The following is a 19,456-nucleotide window of genomic DNA, read 5'->3' on the forward strand; positions in this document are numbered from 1 at the left end:
AAAAGTCACGCGGAGCATTGTTTGCCAAAGACCAGCAGAGCCATGAGGACTTGGGAAAGGTCATCCTTTGTGATGAGTCTTTTCACTCATGCTTACCACCTGGCTGTCTGGTGATTATGTGGACACCTGGAAAGGCCTATAAGCCTGAGTTTCCCATAGCAAATATGACATTTAGAAGTTGATTTGTGGTTATTCGGTGGTGCTTCGTGTAGGCCTGATTCATTTTCCTGAAGGCTGTGTGGTTTTTAAGTTTTTAGCATGATATTTGGAATATATATAGGAGACCTGTGTGGACCACGCTTTTCCACTCCAAATACTGCACCAAAACTCCAATAATCCAAAGTTTTTCTCTCAATTCTTGCAAGAATCTGGATTATATTAGGAGCATATATGGAGATTAATTAATAGGCTTTGTATTGGGACATATATAGTGTGTCTAGATATGTCAAATGTTACACACAAATTCCAAAATAGAATAGACAAATATGCCCCCATGTCAAATCTTGAAGTATATGGACCCAGCATTTGGCTGGTTTATTACCAAATATGTGGAATATCATCACTCTTTGTCACTAAAGCATAAAAATACTGAGCTGACATCAGAAATGCAAAGTGTGTACGGCATTAGTCATATTGAAAAAACATCATGACTCCATATTCTGATAGTATCAAAATAACCCGATTCTTGAGATCAGATAAGCTCCAGATATGATGTCGCACATTGCTGTGACAATGCTCAGACAATATGTAGTACTGATTTCATCACATATGGGTCATACTTTAAAATATCTGTGCAAAATCACCTTTGGGTTCTGAGGTATTTTGCCATATGGAAGTTCAGATGTTACAGCAGGACAATTACGTAAGTCTTACAGCCAAATAAATCATGAATTGGAGATGGCGTTGGACATCCTGGTTGCTCTGACCAGTTGTACTGTTACCCAGTTATAATGCAATGTTATCAATCAAGTGTCAGCTAGACTAGATAGTTAGTAAAGCTTGAAAAGTATGTCTGCAAATGAGACTGGTGAGTGATAGTTTGGAAGCAGACGAACATTTAGTAAAGCTGTAATAAGTAATTCAATTACTAGAGCCAGGTAATGCACAGCATGGATCAAATGGATACAGGCTTGTACTTTCTCTGTTTTTGTGTTGTAATGACACACATCGCTGATTACATATGGCATTTTTTTTCTGTTATGTTACTTAATATTTGTTAGAAATGTACTAAATGTGTTCAAATGAAGCTAAATTAAGTCATATGATATTAAGATATAAATGATCTTTCTGAAGAGGCCCTAAAGAACAATGTTCACATTCATTTTCAATGTATTTATGGAGTCTAAGAAGTCTTTGCTAGATTTGTTTAACATGAGTATATTTTTAATACACTCAATATCAAACTAATTTGTGTAGCTTGTACTCATTAACGATTTTTCTATGTGCTTGCTAATTAACATGTGGAGTTTGCTTTGCAAGAGAGAGCCTACCTTTCATTAAAACCCTGAATTAATGAGTTTCCAACATAACACCTGGTGAACTCTTGTTTCATAGCCTCAGGCCCAGATGTCATCAGTCTTGTCGGAAACTCTTGCTTGTCGTTGCTTGCCTCACTGTCCCCATGTTCCCCTCTAGAGCCCCAAGGGGCGAAAAGTAAATTGGCAGGTTTAGGATGATGCCATGACTCCACCTTCCTCCCAGAAAAATACAATAACAAAGTTGTCCCGAGTGTGTTGTATGCTCCGTTGCTTGTTGTTTTTCATGACTGATTTAGAATTAAAATTAAAACAACACTATGCTCAAAGGATATTCCTGTGTATAAGTAAACAAACAGGTGTGTTACCTTCTCCCCCAGGAGGAAAAAGTCATTAGAATCAACTGTCTGCCATTGGGTACAATGTCCTGATATTTGATTAGATTTCTACTTTTTTAAAAAGTCTCTTTTATTTCTAAACCTTGAAAATAATTAATAAGAGCCATGAGCAACAATCCTTGTATAACAAGTACAATGGTTTATTTATGCATTTCTGACAGTCTAGTTACAGAAGAGTTCTAGGACCAGAGATGGGGAAAAAATAATGAGTGTAGGAAGGTTTTTTGTATTTATTTTGCACTTAATAAAAAGTTGCAATAAAGTAGAAATTTTAAGAATTAAGTCAAAATACAATAAAAAAAAAAAATCAAATTATAAGAATAAAGGAGATAGTTGCATGAAATTGTACGGGTACTCTCCTACACTAGTAAATATCCCCCCCCCCCCCTTATTTTCTTTATGAATAAAAAGCCAATACATTATCAAAACACATGGTAAGCTTGTAGAAATGCATCATGTCACCTGCTCACTAGTGCAGTCTGTTGTCCAGCATGGTAGCCTAAAGGTTTAAATTAGCATAACACACAAGTTCAGCTTACATGAAACTGGCTAATACCAACACTAAATAAGCACATTACACAAAATTTGCCTTTATTTATTAATTTCCCTTTATTTACTCTATCTTTGTATTCCACCAATCTTAAAATTTAGCACATTTTTGTAAACTTAGCACCAAGCTAAGACATAGCAATGCTCCTTTTGCTAACAGTTCATGCATGTTGTGAATCACATCAGCAGAGAGAGAACAAGGCATAGACTGCGATCTGTGAACATTTACACCTCAACTGTGTTTCGTACTGAGGCGAGTTGTAAAATTATGTTTAAATATCTAGCTTATTTTTATTGTTTACAAGCTCAAATTTTATCAGTGTGTGATGCATCAGTAACTAGAATATGTTCACAGATAAACCCATGGCTTTGAATTCATGCCAACTTCAGGGAACTTTATGGAAGTTGAATTTTTTTATGTGTTTCTTGCAGATGACCTTTTGCAACACACCTGCAGTACATTAATGTCTACAATTGAGCTGTTGTCCAACCTTACTGAATCTGTGTTGCAGATTATCAATACTTTGCAGGCATACAGCATGTAATCATGTAGACAACGAGCAGGGCCTTGTTAAGACTTATAGTTCATGTTTTAAAAAAGTCTTCATTTGCAAATCTATAGTCCTCTTTTAGTGGCCAACACCAAAGGTACTATTTTGCAGAAAGTAGCCAAGGTGGACTAAGATAAGTGGTTCCCTTATCCAATTATTAGATCATGCGTACTGAAGAGAACCTTCTGTTCTGGGACTGTTGCACAGGCAGCTTCTTACCCCTCAGCCCCAGTTTTAAGAGTATAAAGTGAGGGTGACCGACCACAGGTCTCAACCAGTACCAGCACTGTATGAGAAAACTGCCTTCACTCCATTGGTGAAAAGTGTAAGGGTCCTGATTAACATGGAATGTGAAAATGAAAGGATTGTGAATGAAGCCTCTATCCATCAAAACTACAACCCTTAACTTTTACTTCACAAAAAAAAGTGTTGTATTTATTGGTGGTCAGATGAACACCAAACACAACTGAGGCCAATTTACTGTACAAGAGCTATAACTCTAGGCCTGTTCCCAGGTCTTCCTCATGAGCACATGCTTGGAAAGACGCCATCAGAAAGGTCATCCAAAAGCAGACATCTGAACTACGTCAACTGGGCAACGATTCCTTTCAGGTGTTTACAAGTCTATAAATCCTGCAGAGAAAACACATTTTTGCAGCTCATTTCCATGACCTTATTATTGTGGAAATGAATCATTGCTTTTGACAATTAATGAGACAGATTGACTGATAAACAAAGAGATTTGACTTAACAAAAAGCAGGGATGCAATCCTTGGCGCTATCCAAACCCTGGCAGAAGAATCTGTCACAAGGCACAAACCTGGCAGTGCCTTAAGTCCCATAAGAATGTTTGGGTCTTCCTGCCAAGGATGTGGGCACTGCTTTCACTCATATAAAGTGTCTCCACAACAGCAATATCCCTGGCAGGATACCAATAATGGTCTTAGTCATCTCAAGTAAACAGAACACATCTTGAGGAGATAGGCATACTCTCATGACTTGCAGTATCTTGGGAGGGTAACAGCTCCACCACTGCTGGACGTGAACTAAAGGTTGTAAGGTAACACTGAGCCACAAGATTGTCCTTCTCTTTTCACAATCTGAGCTTGGCTCCCATTCTAAATACATCTGATGGAGGCAATGGGTTCTGTCTTGGTTGACTTGCAGTTAACCTAGAGGTCAAGGGAAGGCAATGGCAGCCTTGCCTGGCAAGGATCTCTGATTATTAGGATATCAAATTCAGTGGCACGTTTTTTCTAGGCTGCTACTGGATGAGGCAACTTCTTTCTATTCTGGGGGGCAGTGGTGAATCAGTGCTGTGTAAAGGCAGTCCATTACCATTTGTTGCATCTTCATTGTTGTATCACCATTCAAATGGTGCCTTCATGAGCCATGTTAGTATTGCCCATGTTCTCCAACATTTATGTTGTTGACTTAGAGATCATTTGAATCCATGTCCTCTTGTGTGGGATAATACCACTGTATTTGGTTCTACCATGAGTCATTTGTCCTTCCATCATTGAAATGAGAGCAGTGCTTGGCAGAAATTCAAACACATTCTTAGTGGAAGCTGGGCCCTGCCAGGTTTGTGCCTTGTGACTGATTCATCTGCCAAGGATTGGATCGTTCCCAGTATAATGGTCTCAGGATTGCATCTTTGCTTTTAGGCTCTTGATTTACAAGTCAATTTCATCACTGGTCATAAGTGCTGTGTACAAATCAAATGCATATGATCATGATAAGGAGCTGCCAAATGTTATTATTTTGCAAGATGTATAGACTGGTGGAAATTGAAAGAAGTGAGAAATTCAGACATCTAAAAGAAACTTTAAGAAAGCTCATTGCTCAGTTGAGGTGGTTTTGACATCTAATTTGCCTGTAAAGGTAATTCAAGCACAAGTGCAAGAGGAGACCAGGGGACTAGCTGAGGACCGGCCAAGCATGGAGCATTTCAAGATTTCAAGATTAGCTGCTATACTGAGAAGTTCTCAGTAGTTGAAATTAAAACCCAGCTACATGGATTTGCATATCCCCAAAGTTGTCTGATCGTCTTTCCAAGGGTAACTAAAGTTTTTCTTCAGAGATATAGAAGCCGTAGGTTTATCTTCAGGTACCCTTGCTGAAGCCAAGGATAAATGCCTTTACTCTGACGGGGCATAAGCTATAAAAATACTGAAAAACACCAACAGGAAAAACACAGACCATCCACAATGGATAGGGCTGCAGCTTGTCTTCCTCTGTAGTTAAATTGAAGTATTTAAGAGCACTTTGATTTTTACATAGTCTACTGCTTTAACACGATAAGCACTTAGTAACCCTCTTTTCAAAGTTTTTTCAGGACAGCCTCCTCAGATTGAATCCATACCCAGAAAGTTTTTGAAACTGCTGCCCTAATGGTCTGAGTTAATTTGGTTCCCCAAAATAGTCCCTTAGTTAAATATCTTCCTATATAGTTGTGATTAGGGCTGTCACAATATTAACATTTTGCCTCATGATAATTGTAGCCAAAAGAAAATCACGATAACTGTATCATCACAATATTCATCGAAAACTTTGGGGAAAAATGAATTGAATCAGTCGACACAATCTTCAACTGCAACATTCACCTGTTCCATGGCAAAATACAAGCATAGGAAAGTGAACAGAGAAAGTCTGTTACCATAATTATACAACAAAAATGTAAGAAAGAACAAGTGCACTGATAATGGATAGTGAAAAGGGTACTAGATGAACTGGTAACAAAACATCCACAACGCACAATATCTGACAACAATATGCCAACTCAATCAGGGATGGAGAGCGTGTGTTTGAGACCACAGACAACTATCCACTCTGATCTCTTTGGCTTAATATCCATTAATCGTGTCTTCAGCTTATTCACATTTTTCATTTTCTTCCTTTTGCAGTCACTGTCACTCAACACTCGACGGTAATTGTAAATATCGGTTATTGCGACAGCCCTAGATGTGAGTGTAACTGGGCAGTTTCTCAAGAGAGAAAGGTGTTCTGATGACCTATAACCACTCAGATTCCTATATCTATAAACTCAGGCTCAAAACAGGGTCAACAAAGACTCAAGTGTGAACATATTTCATATCTCGAATTAGAAACAGTTATAATTTTTGCATTAAGAATTTAAAGGAGTTTCTCAAACAGTGTACATATACAGTACATCGGGTTTGTTGCAGCAAAAAAGATGACAAGTTTGACTGAAGCTTTTTGTTTATCTGTATTCATGGTCATCTCTACTTCCTGTTTTTTGTTTCCCTCCTATTGTTTGTCAGATTGCCTTTCTTGTTTCTTTGTTTTCTCCCAGTAAACATCTCCTGTCTGTCTGTCTGTCTGTCTGTCGAACTGCCTGCATGTCTCTTTCTGATTAATCAGTGCTCTATCTCAACAAACACATCTAGTTTTCTTATTTATTGTCTCAAGTATTTTTTGGATTACCAATTCAATCCACATTTCTCACTGCTCTTTCTATATCAGTCTGTCAGCTTGTTTTGTTTTTTTTACTCTGTCTCTCTGTCTTTTTCCATCTGTACAGGGTCTGACAGAATTCAGTGGCACATCCAATCCTCAGAGGAATTAATTAGTTGTATCACATATCCCTGTAAAGACTATTGTGATACAGTTGCAATCTGGGTAATGTTCACTTATAATCATCTTGTTTCAGAAACAATGAGGGTACACTCATCCCCTGAGAGCATGGAGTCATTGGGCCTCTGGTTTTGTGAATGGCTGACTTACAAGAAAAGGAAATCAGTGTTTCATAACTCTTACTCTTTGTACCCCTCTGTCCTTCCTCTCCTGACTGTCACAAAGGGACATATTAAGTGAATAAGGAAACCTACATGACCCGAGGCATAACAACATGTAACAAAATTGTCTTTGTGACACACTCTCTAGCGCTGTGCTTTATAGCCTGAGGGTTAAGTCTCACTAATGATGTCAGAAACCACAACAAGTAATTATTTTCACCATATTAAACCTGATTAACTCCTGAGAAAAGATAGAAGACACACAGTTTGTTGAAAAAAAATGAAACATATGAAGAGCTTTTGGTTTGTACCAATTATGGTGCCCACAGTGGCCAAAGCAGTACTTTGCTTATTTTAACTTGCACATAAGTAAGTAGCATTTTGGACAAGAAAAATCTCATCCTGCTTACTTTTAATTTTCAAATGTATCAACATCTGAAAAATGTCCATAGAAAATGTTTTAACAAAGGATTTTACACACTTTATATGACATCCACTGCCTAGCAGCAGTTCCAGACAAGCTCAGTCTTTATACTAATGATAATTTAGAATAAATGTTGTGTCACAAATGTGATTACAAGACTCATAAAATCAATCCTTAGAACAAGTAGCCAATGTAGATATGCTAAAATAAAGGTGATGCAGGCACATTTGTTGGTTCTAGTTAAAAGCTGCTGCATTTTGAACTGTCTGAAGGGGTTGATAGATTTCTGAAGAGATGAGAGGTGTATACTGAATTTTAGTAGTGGAAGCAGGAGGAAATAGAAATGTGGGTTAGCTTCTCAAGATCTTTGTCTGACATCAGGGACTTGCACAACTCTCTTCCAAAACAAAAAAGTTCTGCTCTAAAGTGAGACCAAGGTTTTTGGCTTAGGGCTCAACATCATTTCTTAATTCACCTAAATTTAGAATGGCTAGATTTATTTTTGATGAGGGGTGATCAAATTAACTTCACATTTTGTGTCATTAAGTTGTAAAAGTTGTCTAAGATATATGATTCTATTTTTGCTAGACACTTAAAGAGAATTATAGTGATTGGCTTGTCATCATGTATAATTGGCACGTAAAGTTGTTTGTCACATGGCACAACAGTGAAAATGAACATTGTATTTACAGATGCTGTTGCCCAGAGGGAGAATTTGGAACTGTGCACAATTCTTACAGATCATGCTCAGTTAACCTCACCGGTGCACCTGTGTGTTTAAGGTTTGTTTTCCTGTATGTGTCTCTCTGAGTGAATGTGTTTGAAAGGTCTGTAACTTAGACAAGCAGCCCCCCTTGTGACACAGGCCTCCTGCCTGCCTCTTCACATCACTGAAAAGTGAGTTGGGCCTAGTCAGGCATGACATTGCCACATGACACAGCTCATGTCTTTCTGCATTATGGTCAAGTGCTCACTCCACTGACTTGTTATTGTTGTTACTTACTGTGAAGCCATGGGTTCCTTTTCCATTGATCGGAAACCCAGGGGGAAATGAGGCTTTAAGTATATATATAGGCTACATGACAGCATGTCTTACTTGGTACTTGAGACTGGCGCGCTTGCCTGGGCTGTGTAAACAATAGGAAGATGCAGAGTTTGCCTTAAATAGAGTTTATCTTGTCATTGTATGTTGATGATGAGATGCTTTTTCTTAATGAATTGGATTTAAAAATGATTTTTCCTTATGGACTGTAGATTATGTATGCATTCAACATTACTGTTCATCACAGTACTGATCTATGTGCACTATCTTTTGTTTCCAGGCCTTATTAGTTTACAGAATGCTTGTTTGATTGATTACCCAGCTTTTATTTGTTCTCCAAGCATCTTTGTTGTGGATTTAAGCTGCACTTACAATTTAAGGGTATGCTGAATTAGCCAAAGGACCAATGGCGAATCATTTCTGGAGGAGATCATATGAGCTTAGTCCTTCATTGAGAATGACTCAGCTTGTTATTTTGAGTCTCCTGTGGTGTGTAATTTTCCCATACAAGTCTCACCAAGACCAGAGCCAGCAATGCAATATCATCCCAGGCTCAATGTCCTTACCTGTACTTGAAAAAAAGGGGGACATCGTTTTGGGGGGACTCTTCTCTCTGCATGACATGGTGGTGGAGCCAAGTCTGTCCTTCACCTCTAGGCCTCCTCCCACACATTGCACCAGGTAAGCCGCTTTCTAGTAGCTGAAACTTTGCAATTGAAATTAAGTGGCTGTAATTTCAGGACATCAGTGTTTGTTGTGTCCAAAGTTGAGAGTTGAGAGAGTAGATTTTTTCTGTAAGGCTTTTATCCATCCTGTTTTTCCTCTCAGATTTAACTTCCGGACATTTCGTTGGATGCAAACTATGATCTTTGCTATCGAGGAGATCAACAAAGAGGCCAAACTGATTCCTAACATCACTCTTGGTTATAAGATCTATGATTCTTGCAGTACACCCCATCAGGCACTGAAGGCTGCCATGGAGTTAATGGGTAGTGAAAAGGGTTCAGGGGTCAAGGGAGAGACAGGGGGTAATGGGACATGTCATGGAACTGTACCAGCAGTGATAGGAGATGGAGGCTCCACTCAGTCTCTCGTTGTGGCTCGTTTTCTGGGGGTCTTCCAGGTGCCACAGGTAAAGTTGTCACAGCTTCTGTCACTTCTGTGTAGAGATCGAAAATGAACGAAATGAACAGTCAGTATGTTGTTTCCTATAACAGATCAATGTAGATTTACGATTACCCTGTATTGACATTTTCTTTTCTTCCATCCAGGTTAGTTATTTCTCCAGCTGTGCCTGTCTCAGTGACAAGAATCAGTTTCCTGCATTTTTAAGGACTATGCCGAGCGACTTTTTTCAGGTAAGAGACAGAAGACCATCCAAGAGATTGCTTGAAATGTAACAACCTCCATGAATCACTCTAAAGTACCCTGTCCCTCTCTATGTCTCGGTCTCCCAATCAGGTTGATGCACTCATTCAACTGGTCCAGCATTTTGGCTGGACTTGGGTGGGAGTGATTGCAGGAGATGATGCCTATGGCCGCGGAGGGGCTAACATTTTTGCTGATGAGGTAAGCCACAGGCCCTTGAATAAAGTTTCAGAATGCATCAATATTTAATCATTTTCAATATACAACTGATTGAACAAACAGGGAAAATTAGAAGAAATAAGTGGTTATGCATCTTCTTAACTGCTCTTTCAGGTTAGAAAGCTTGGTGCCTGTATTGCTCTTCATGAGATCATCCCAAAGAACCGAGGACAGGCTGCCATTTCATCCATCATTTCCAAAATCCGTTCTTCAGGGACACGTGTGATTCTTGTGTTTGCCGTGGAACAAGACACAGCTGCACTGTTTGATGAAGCACTCAGGCATGATACTACTGTATATGTTTTGAATCCATCACATTATGTTTCTGTTTTGTTTGTTTTAAAACTGAGGTTTACCAAGTTTGAATTCATGATGTGTTTTTCCCCTCCCAAATGTCATCTATAAAATTGCCATTCCTTGAATTTAGAGAGGGGCTCACTGGTATCCAGTGGCTGGCCAGTGAGGCTTGGAGCACAGCTGCTGTCCTTTCCACCCCTAAAAAGTACCACAGCATCCTCCAGGGTTCAATGGGATTTGCCATCCGAAGAGCAAACATCCCAGGATTGCAAGAATTTCTGCTTCGCTTGCACCCCTCAAACCCAGACGCCCTTAGCGATCCCTTCCTGGTACCCTTCTGGGAGGAGGTGTTCCAGTGCAACCTGGGTTTGCTTGCTGAAGGTACAGAACTTAAGGATGAGGGGAAACCTTCATGCTCTGGAGAGGAAGAGTTAGGGAATGTGACAAATATCTATTCTGATGTGTCACAGCTAAGGATTTCCTACAATGTGTATAAAGCGGTGTACGCTATTTCTCATGCAATCAAGACTATGAGGAGCTGTGTGAAAGGAAAAGGGCCATTTCCTCTGCAGGCCTGTGCAGATATTGACAATATCCAGCCATGGCAGGTGAAAAAGAAATAGTGTTCTCTATCTCAGTCTGGATTGCAAAAGAGAATAACGATGCTAAAACATTTATACGTTTTGCTTCAGGGTGATTGTTTCCACTTTCTCTTTCTCAGCTGCTTCATTACATAAAACAGGTGGAATACTTGAATTCATTCGGTGATGAAACCAAGTTTGATGAGAATGGTGACCCTGCAGCCATATATGACCTGGTTAACTGGCAGCTGAGACCAAACGGGGAAATGGAGTTTGTCACTATTGGCAAATTTGATGAGACGACTATTGTTGGAAAGCAAAAACTTCAGATTCAAGAACAGAGAATTGTTTGGAATGGCAACAAAACTGAAGTAGGGCTCTTAACAGAATAATGCAATTGTAGATGGTATTCTGTGCTTGAGATTTTCATTATGTGACTGTGTTGTGACTAGAGTAGTATGCTTTTTCTGTTTTACTTAGGTTCCCTTATCAGTATGCAGCAGCATCTGTCCCCCAGGTACGCGAAAGGCGATTAGACCTCACTTCCCTATCTGCTGCCATGATTGTGTGGTTTGTACAGCTGGGGAGATTAGCAATCAGACTGGTAAGGAAAGGCTAGCTGCCAAAATTATGCCAGAGAATCTGACCTACATTCGCAGAGGTAAAACAAAACTGTGGCAGCAAAAGTCTTCTTGTCTTTTCTGTAGATGCCATAGAGTGTGTGCGCTGCCTTCCAGAGTTTTGGTCCAACGACGAGAGGACCGTCTGTATCTCCAAACAGGTGGAGTTCCTCTCCTTCAGCGACACCATGGGCATCACCCTGATGGCCATTTCCCTTATTGGCTGCTTCTGCACCTGTGTAGTGGTTCTCATATTCTCTTGTCACAGAAACACTGCTATTGTCAGAGCAAACAACTCTGAACTCAGCTTCTTGCTGCTCTTCTCTTTGGCTCTATGTTTCCTGTGTTCTCTGACCTTCATTGGCCGGCCCTCTGAGTGGTCCTGCATGCTGAAACACACAGCATTCGGCATCATCTTTGTCCTCTGTATCTCCTGTATTCTTGGGAAAACTATCGTAGTACTTATGGCCTTCAGGGCTACACTTCCAGGCAGCAATGTCATGAAATGGTTTGGGCCTGCCCAGCAAAAAGCCATTATCACCTTTTGTACACTGGTCCAGGTAAGAACATTGGATGTGTCAAGTACTTTGACCAGTTAGCAATAATTCCAACGCTTAAAGATTAATGTGTCTAATTTCAGGTTATCATCTGTACCGTGTGGCTGGTTGTTGCTCCTCCAAAGCCACAAAAACTCATGCCACGTGAGAGCGCCATTGTCATTCTTATGTGCGACGAAGGTTCACCTGTGGCATTTGCTCTCGTCCTGGGCTACATTGGCCTGTTAGCGTGCCTCTGCCTTCTCTTGGCCTTCCTGGCAAGGAAGCTCCCAGACAACTTCAACGAGGCCAGACTCATCACCTTCAGCATGCTTATTTTCTGCGCAGTGTGGGTAGCCTTTGTACCTGCCTACATCAGCTCTCCAGGGAAGTACTCCACAGTCACTGAGGTGTTTGCAATCTTGGCCTCCAGTTATGGACTACTGGGCTGCATCTTTGCACCAAAGTGCTATATAATCCTGCTACGGCCAGAAAAGAACACAAGGAAATATCTGATGTCCAAAGGTTCCTCTGATAAATTTTAGGGGATGTATGTCTACAGGCATCTTTTATTGTATTTGCAAAGGTGTTTTCAAAGATACATGGTCCCTTTAAACTCATTCACCATATATTATCATTTGGAAGAGGTGACATGAATTGTTGCAGACACATAATTTATAAGCTTGCTGTCATTGAAAATAAACAATAACATTTTACCACCAGATGGTAGCAGTGTGCTTCCAATGCTACCTTCTGTCATTCTGTCATAATAAGCACATGTGCAACCATGATATTACAACTCTTTGCTCTTAAACACAACTTTTCCCAAAATAATGTTGTCATCACATTAGCACATTTGTTCCCCTATTTAAGTTACATATTGACTTTAACTACATGGAATTATTTGTAAAGTATAAATAAAGACGAGTAGCATAATCACAGAAATGATACAAAATGTAATATTTCAACCAGAGGTGATGTTAACCTTAGAGCCCAGAGTACAGTCTGTGTATAAGCCTTTGAAAATGGAAAGGTAGTCAACAGAAAACAAACAAAAAAGGAATGATTATAATTTTCTCAAAACAAATACTTTTATTGTCCCAGCAACATGACATTCCTTTGATGTCCTCACTGAGAATGTGAAGGACAGCTAAATGCAAGATCTGAATGAGATTTGGCAGCAGTGTCCATGCTGATTTGGCTCCAGATAGAATGACGAGGCCCAGAGTCTCTGAGGTATGCTGTGGAAATCCCAGCTGTCATTGGTTAATTAAATCCTCATACTCCAGAGGCCTTTACATACAAACATCACGCCTGGCTGTTCCCTACAATAACAAACTAAAGTTACAGACATTTTTCCTCCCTCTCAACACAGCTGCTCTCATCCTAACATTGATTATCCAACACTGACTGATCTGTTGTTCCTCCCAAGGCAGAGGAATAAATTGGAAGATGGAGAGACAGCATGTCTTTGACGTCCATCAGGGACAGATAGGAGGGAAAGGTGTTGTGGGGGTGCAGATGTATTTCCAGCCTTCACTCTTCTCAACCTTTTTATTCTCAACTCATGTCTGTCGCCTCTCTCGACAGAGACAGGGGTTGGATTTCGTTTATTGCATATCGTGTCTTTGTGTTATTTCAAAAAGTCATCCTTGAGAGTATTGTTTATAGATCGCAAAAATTAGTCATCTCTGTTTAATGCTTGAATTGCCTGAATGAGAAAAACACTGTGTGAGAAAGTATTTCAAAGGATGAATAAGCCATTAAATTATTGGTCACATACTACGGTATTTTTAGCTTCATACAGCATGCCCTAGTCTTTTAAACAAGGTTATGAATTCAGTTGCAATAAACATCACAAGTTCCGCTTCTGTGGGGAAAATGCAGCCTCTCAGTTTCTTACCATGTTATCAAAATACAGTAATTTTAGTAGATGGGGGTTCTAAAATGAGGAGCTGCACTGATTGTCTGCCTAAATGTGGTGAGAGGGGGGAGGGGACAGACCTTTGCAGACAGATGCAGAGGCGGAAAAACACCAAAACAAACATGGTGAGTATTCAAGAAGAACCTGTGCCACATGATCCAAAATCTGACTGTGAACAGGCGGAGGGAATGTTGAAATTTTGCATCTGTGGTTACAACAGCATGCCTCTGAGAGGTACATTAAAACTTGACTGTTACTCCTACCTTCTTTCTTTTGTGTTTAACTGTATGTGATTGGCCCTCATCAAAGCAATCTAATGTGAAGTAGTTAGCACAAACACACAAGTTAGCACCAACTGCAGCTGACACGTTGCTGTGAAAAATAAAAAGCAACCACTGTTTTCTTTGATCAAACAGTGCTGAGACAGAATTTAGACATTTGTGTGGTTTTTGCAACAACTTTGACATCTTGACTCTGCCACACTGATAAAAACCCAGAATAGCATAAGAGGAAGCAGACTTGATCAATGAGTGGGAGTGGGAGTGGTTTTGCATGCATGCCTATGCAAATCACTCCTCTCATTACATCACCACAGGGACTTGTTTTCCCAGTAGGTGGGCTACATTAACAGTGTTTTTTGGCTTTCACATTCTCTAGGTTGTTTGTCTGGAGGATGACTTAAGTATTTATGTATAGGCGAGGGATAAATGTGTTTTTCATCATATGGGACCTTTAAAGGCATACAAACGTTCAGGGAAGTGGCTGTCTGAAACCCATCAAAAGAGCAACTGTGAACAATAAGTCAAGAATTTAAAGAAACCCCTCCAGGACATGGTATACATTTTTATCTTTGCTGACAGTGTGTTGATGAACACAGGGACACTAACAAGATGTAATAAGGTCATGACGTCTCCTTATATGCAGCTATTTACTCAAACTTGTCATCAGTGCGTGTGTCTATCATGGAGCAAATGCTGACCAGATGTGTTCCCTTCAATGACACATTGGTGTTTACCCCACTGAAGACAGAGGCATGAGCTGTAATGCAAAACACCATGTTATGAATATGAAGTCATGATACAATATCTTGGGGTGAAATTAAGTACAAGCAGTGATTGGAACAGAGATACAGGGAGGATAAAATCACACAAACACCTTTCAAGGCAATTCAGCAGCCATGACGTAAATGTCAATTCTGTGCAGGCTGCAGCGATTACTTTGTGGAGACAGTGTGAAAAGTGTTGCTTGAACTTAAGTCTGACAACTTAAATCTTCAAGTTGACGGTTTGGATAGGTGCAAAGAAAATATTCTGTTATGTGTCTGTCTATTAGTGCTGTAGAGAATCCACTTGTGATTTTAATGTGGCAATTACACTACTCGAGACTTTTCCACCCACCTAATTTTAAGCGTTTGGAACAAACACAGCTAATTAAGGGAGTAAATCACGATTGAAAAAGCAGTGATTAGCAAATTATGTCAGCGGTTTTAGTCTGACAAGGATAATTATTGTAAGTTTCCATTGCAACATTCAAGGCAAAGGTGAAACAAGGTGAAAGTCTGAAGTCTGGATTTCTGATTCAAAGGACAAAATAACTGAAAAACGATGGGAAATATGAAAATTTGAAATAATACATTAACAAAGGGAAAGATATTCACAACTAGATGCTTGACAACATAAAGCAAATTCAAATGACTAGATATTTGTGTTACTCAAACAGGACCATAAAGTTGAATTAATGTTCCACAGCCTTAAAAAAGCTGAACATAAAGGGCCATTTAGTGCGGCTGTAGTGTTATTACATTTACTGTGAGGTACAATAAGTCTTCTGCACCTGTCAGAATAAACTGCATGTAATGCACTAATGACAGCATTAAAAGACAGGACGTAGAATAAGGTGTAAGGATGTAAGGGGAATGCTCATATAAGTGACTTTGCATAATGATTATCTAAGGCTATTACGCTGAGTGAAGGATATGCCTTACACAGAATGATGCATTTACTTGAATTCTCTTTTCATGCTGATGGTTTCTCTTTCACCATAATCCTTGCTGTCTGTAATTTTCCTTTCTTGAAACCATTTCTTTACGGATACACTTTTTTCCCGACTGTCTTTCACCCATTATGTGGAGAAAGCCAGTGTCACAGAGGGGATGCGCACTAAAGAAACTGCACCCAAACCTAATGGTCTTTGCCATAATAGCATCCATTCACTGAGGCCCACGAGGTGGCCTACATTATATAGAGCAGGGTATGATCTGGAGGTTTTCAGAACTGCTATAAAATTGAAGAAGCTGCAGTGATGATGTCTTTTTTTTCTTGTATGGTATGAGTCACTATGCTAATCTAATTAGGAAATCAGATCCATGTTTGAGTGTTCTAAAATTGGAGGACTGATAAGAAATGTGGCAAAAGAATGCAGTCGAGAGATACAGAGATTCACATGCTGAATTATAAGTGTGTGATTGAGCAATTCTCACAGTGTGCGACGCAAACACTCACACTTTCACTGTCTGACAGAATGTTTATGATGGGCTCTCATGTGGCTTCACAGTAAGTCATGAGCTGTTAAAACGATGACATATGTTATTTCCATTTATGCACACAATCATATTTGAATATTTTCTTTCTGCACTCAACAGCTAGAGTTGATACAATTGTGTGATGATAACACTGGCAGAGTAGAAAACAGTATTTAACCCTCCTGTTATGTTTATTTCTCAGGAACAGCAATAATGTTCCTGGGTTAAGTTGACCTGGGGGCATATTTAATTATCCAAAAGTGTCAGAACCCAAAAAATCCCAATAAACATTTTTTTAATCTCATTATAAACTCCATTACTAACCATTTAAATGAATATTTAGTGCAATGGTGTTCTCTTTAATTCTCACAGATCATAGTTCAATGAGGATAATTCATTTGTTTTTCATGTGTGTGTTTGTGATTGGGGTGAAATATGTCACACAGTTGCAAAGAAACAATTAGTATTTGACACTTCTTACCCCTTTTAGCCTCCACTTTTACTGCCGGGTCAAGTTAACCTACAAACAGTATCTATGTAACATAAACATGCAAGGGGGGGGGGGGTTTGCAAATTTGTTAAATCAGCCATTTTTATTTTATGTTGATTAGGCTAATTAAGCCAAGCAGAAGACGTTTCATACCAAAAAAATACTTTTAACAATCTATTTTTTTATTTTTGAACTTTGAAATGGGTCAATCTAACCCGGAACATAACAGGAGGGTTAAATGTAGTTATAACCCGACTGTGAAACCGCTTGATTCTGATTGATCAAAACCCCATAACACAGGGACTTATTCTCAGCAGGAACAACCTGATGTCACAAGTCATATCAAATCATCTGCCAAAAGGTGTCTGGCAGTTTTAACCCCTGCCTGTTGACACTGTGGCAAAAACATGTGTCTGTCTCAGGATGGTGTTGAGAGTCAGGAAATAAAGACAGTTACACATGACCAAGAAATGAACTACCGCCAAACCCAGTATCACATAGTAAGACAAATACAATTACATTTGCACCATCTATTTTGAAACACTTGTCCCCAGCGATCTGATTCCCAGACAGTTACATAATGTGAGAGCAGCCTGAGGAGCCACTGGGCCCCATCCATCCCTGATAGGGGAAAAATGAAGCAACATTTTGTCCTGCAATCCAAGCTATGACCACAGAGCTGGCAAGTGCATCTCCGAAGTTCTGGTTGATATAGAAACTTAAACCGTAATTGGGTGATGATAATAGTAGCAATGCCAAAAGTTGTAACATCTGCCTCATTTGAGTTTATAATAAGTGTGTCAACTGCAAAGAGAAGGAAGAAAGCTGGATGAGGGCAGGACATTCCACATAAATATTCCTGCTGAAGTCGCCTTGACCTTCAATTTAAAATGTTCAATGTGAATCATAAGAAAAAAGCTTGTCTTTTTTGACTTGACCGGAGTTGACTTGATTAAATGTTTAGTAGTCCTGCAAGGAGGCTGATAAGATCGAGTAGCATCGTAGTGTTACTGACTGTGGGATCAGAGAGATCATTTCAACATCACTACAATCATCAAATCAATATTCTGTCAAATTGTTTGTGTCTTGGTAGCTATACAATAAGCTGGATAATATATAGTGAGTGAGTGGGTGGTTGCCCAGATTTTAATCCACATAATCACCCACTAACTATACATTACAACTCCATTCGATCTGCAGAGTCCCTCTCTACTTTCAAAAGACAGCTAAAGACCCAGCTCTTTAGGAGGCACTATGCATTTAGCTAGACAATTCTCCACTGTTGTCCCCAGTGGCAGATCATGTCTTCCAGCTACAGTTGACTCGCACTGTCCTGCTCTACTCTGGGAATCTGTGTTCAGCTCTGGAGTGACCCAGCACTTGGTACTTTGGTCATTATTGAGGTGATGTTAATTGTTGATGATAATGGAAGGTCTTAAATGGTTTGGTTGCTTCATTGTAGATGTTCCTTATTTTATTATAAAAGAAAATTTAAAAAAAATCCTTACTTACTTTTGTGCATTGCCTTTACACTGCTTGGCAGTACCTGCACCCAAATTGACTTGAAGCACTTTGTTACTCTTCCTGATCTTGTTTCCTCTTCTTCTTCTAGATCTTTGCTTGTGTTGTTCTTGTTCTCGTATGTACGTCATTTTGGATAAAAGCGTCTGCTAAATGACATTTTAACATTACTACTGAAATGTTTAATGCAGAATATTCCTTTCTATATCATTTTGTTGCTGTTATTTATTTGTTCTATGAATCATGTTGGACAACATTGAGCTCTCAAAAGTTTAATTTTAGATTTGATTTAAAGTCCTTTGCGTTAACCTTTTATTATTGCCGACTATCAGGCCCTGGTGTGTCAATGTTTCCCTTAAGCCTCTGAGCAGCAATAAAACACTTTGACACAAAGCTACAAGGCAAAAGGCCTTAACTTGAGGCTGGGATGGCAAAAATCTCTGCAGTATGCTTCCCTGGAGGACCAATGTTGGCAAGCACAAATGAAACCCAGACAGTGCAGAAGATCAGCATGCCGGAGTTGTCAGGGAGTTTCTTGGGGAGGAAGGCCAGGAGGAGGCGAGACAGGCCAGCAGGCCAATTAAGTCCAGAAACAGTGGAAATCCCACCACAGTGCCCATAGCACATTAAAGAATGATCTCGGGTCCCTGGATGTCGATGATGCCTCTTTCTGCAGGATGAGCAGGTGCCTGGGTCAGCCACAGCAAAAAGATCAGTACCTGGGAAAGCCTTTCAATAATGATGTAGATCCCCTTTACTATAGTGAGGCCAGACATCCCCCAAACTGTGCAAGGCAGGAGACAACCAACACAAAGCTATAACAGAACAGCATATACTGAATACATACTGTATGAACAAGCCATTCACAGGCTCGAAAAAGACAGAGCACACACCCAAGTTAAGGATCAGCAGGAGCATGAAGCACACTTCTGATTTGTTAGCTCACGCCTTTTGAAGTAAGGGGTCAAAGGGATTATCTACACCATTGTGGAAGTTGTCTTTTTTCATTTGATGTTAATGGTTAAGGAAATAGCGAGATCATTACACTCTAAGTCTCACAGCATGATGAAACTACAATGAAATGCTCTCGAAAATGTGATTTAATATCATCTGGGAGGGTGCTACACCTTATCAGAGGTGTGTGTCAGATGTAAAGGAAGGTGGCAAATGTTGCCTCTGTCA

The 19,456-nt window shown here is 39.7% G+C and overlaps 1 protein-coding gene across 1 annotated transcript; it reads left to right on the forward strand.

The window, feature by feature from the left end:
- The first annotated feature begins 8,774 nt into the window (after window positions 1-8,774).
- Window positions 8,775-12,500, forward strand: LOC117825497 (extracellular calcium-sensing receptor-like). The gene is made up of 10 exons (XM_034701369.1): window positions 8,775-8,878; window positions 9,026-9,329; window positions 9,469-9,555; window positions 9,659-9,766; window positions 9,899-10,078; window positions 10,306-10,689; window positions 10,803-11,033; window positions 11,143-11,266; window positions 11,370-11,842; window positions 11,923-12,500. The coding sequence occupies exons 1-10, from the start codon at window positions 8,820-8,822 to the stop codon at window positions 12,361-12,363; spliced, it is 2,391 nt and encodes a 796-aa protein (XP_034557260.1). The 5' UTR covers window positions 8,775-8,819; the 3' UTR covers window positions 12,364-12,500.
- The last annotated feature ends 6,956 nt before the right edge of the window (window positions 12,501-19,456 follow it).

This window comes from Notolabrus celidotus, chromosome 14, assembly GCF_009762535.1.
Source record: "Notolabrus celidotus isolate fNotCel1 chromosome 14, fNotCel1.pri, whole genome shotgun sequence".
In the NCBI taxonomy this organism is placed as follows: Eukaryota; Metazoa; Chordata; class Actinopteri; order Labriformes; family Labridae; genus Notolabrus; species Notolabrus celidotus.

Excerpts from the sequence above, each read along its gene's own strand:
- LOC117825497 (XM_034701369.1), top strand. The coding sequence starts at position 8,820 with ATGGTGGTGGAGCCAAGTCTGTCCTTCACCTCTAGGCCTCCTCCCACA. Across the intron at positions 9,556-9,658 it reads TGCCGAGCGACTTTTTTCAG|GTTGATGCACTCATTCAACT; the intron begins GTAAGAGACAGA and ends TCTCCCAATCAG. Across the intron at positions 9,767-9,898 it reads CTAACATTTTTGCTGATGAG|GTTAGAAAGCTTGGTGCCTG; the intron begins GTAAGCCACAGG and ends CTGCTCTTTCAG.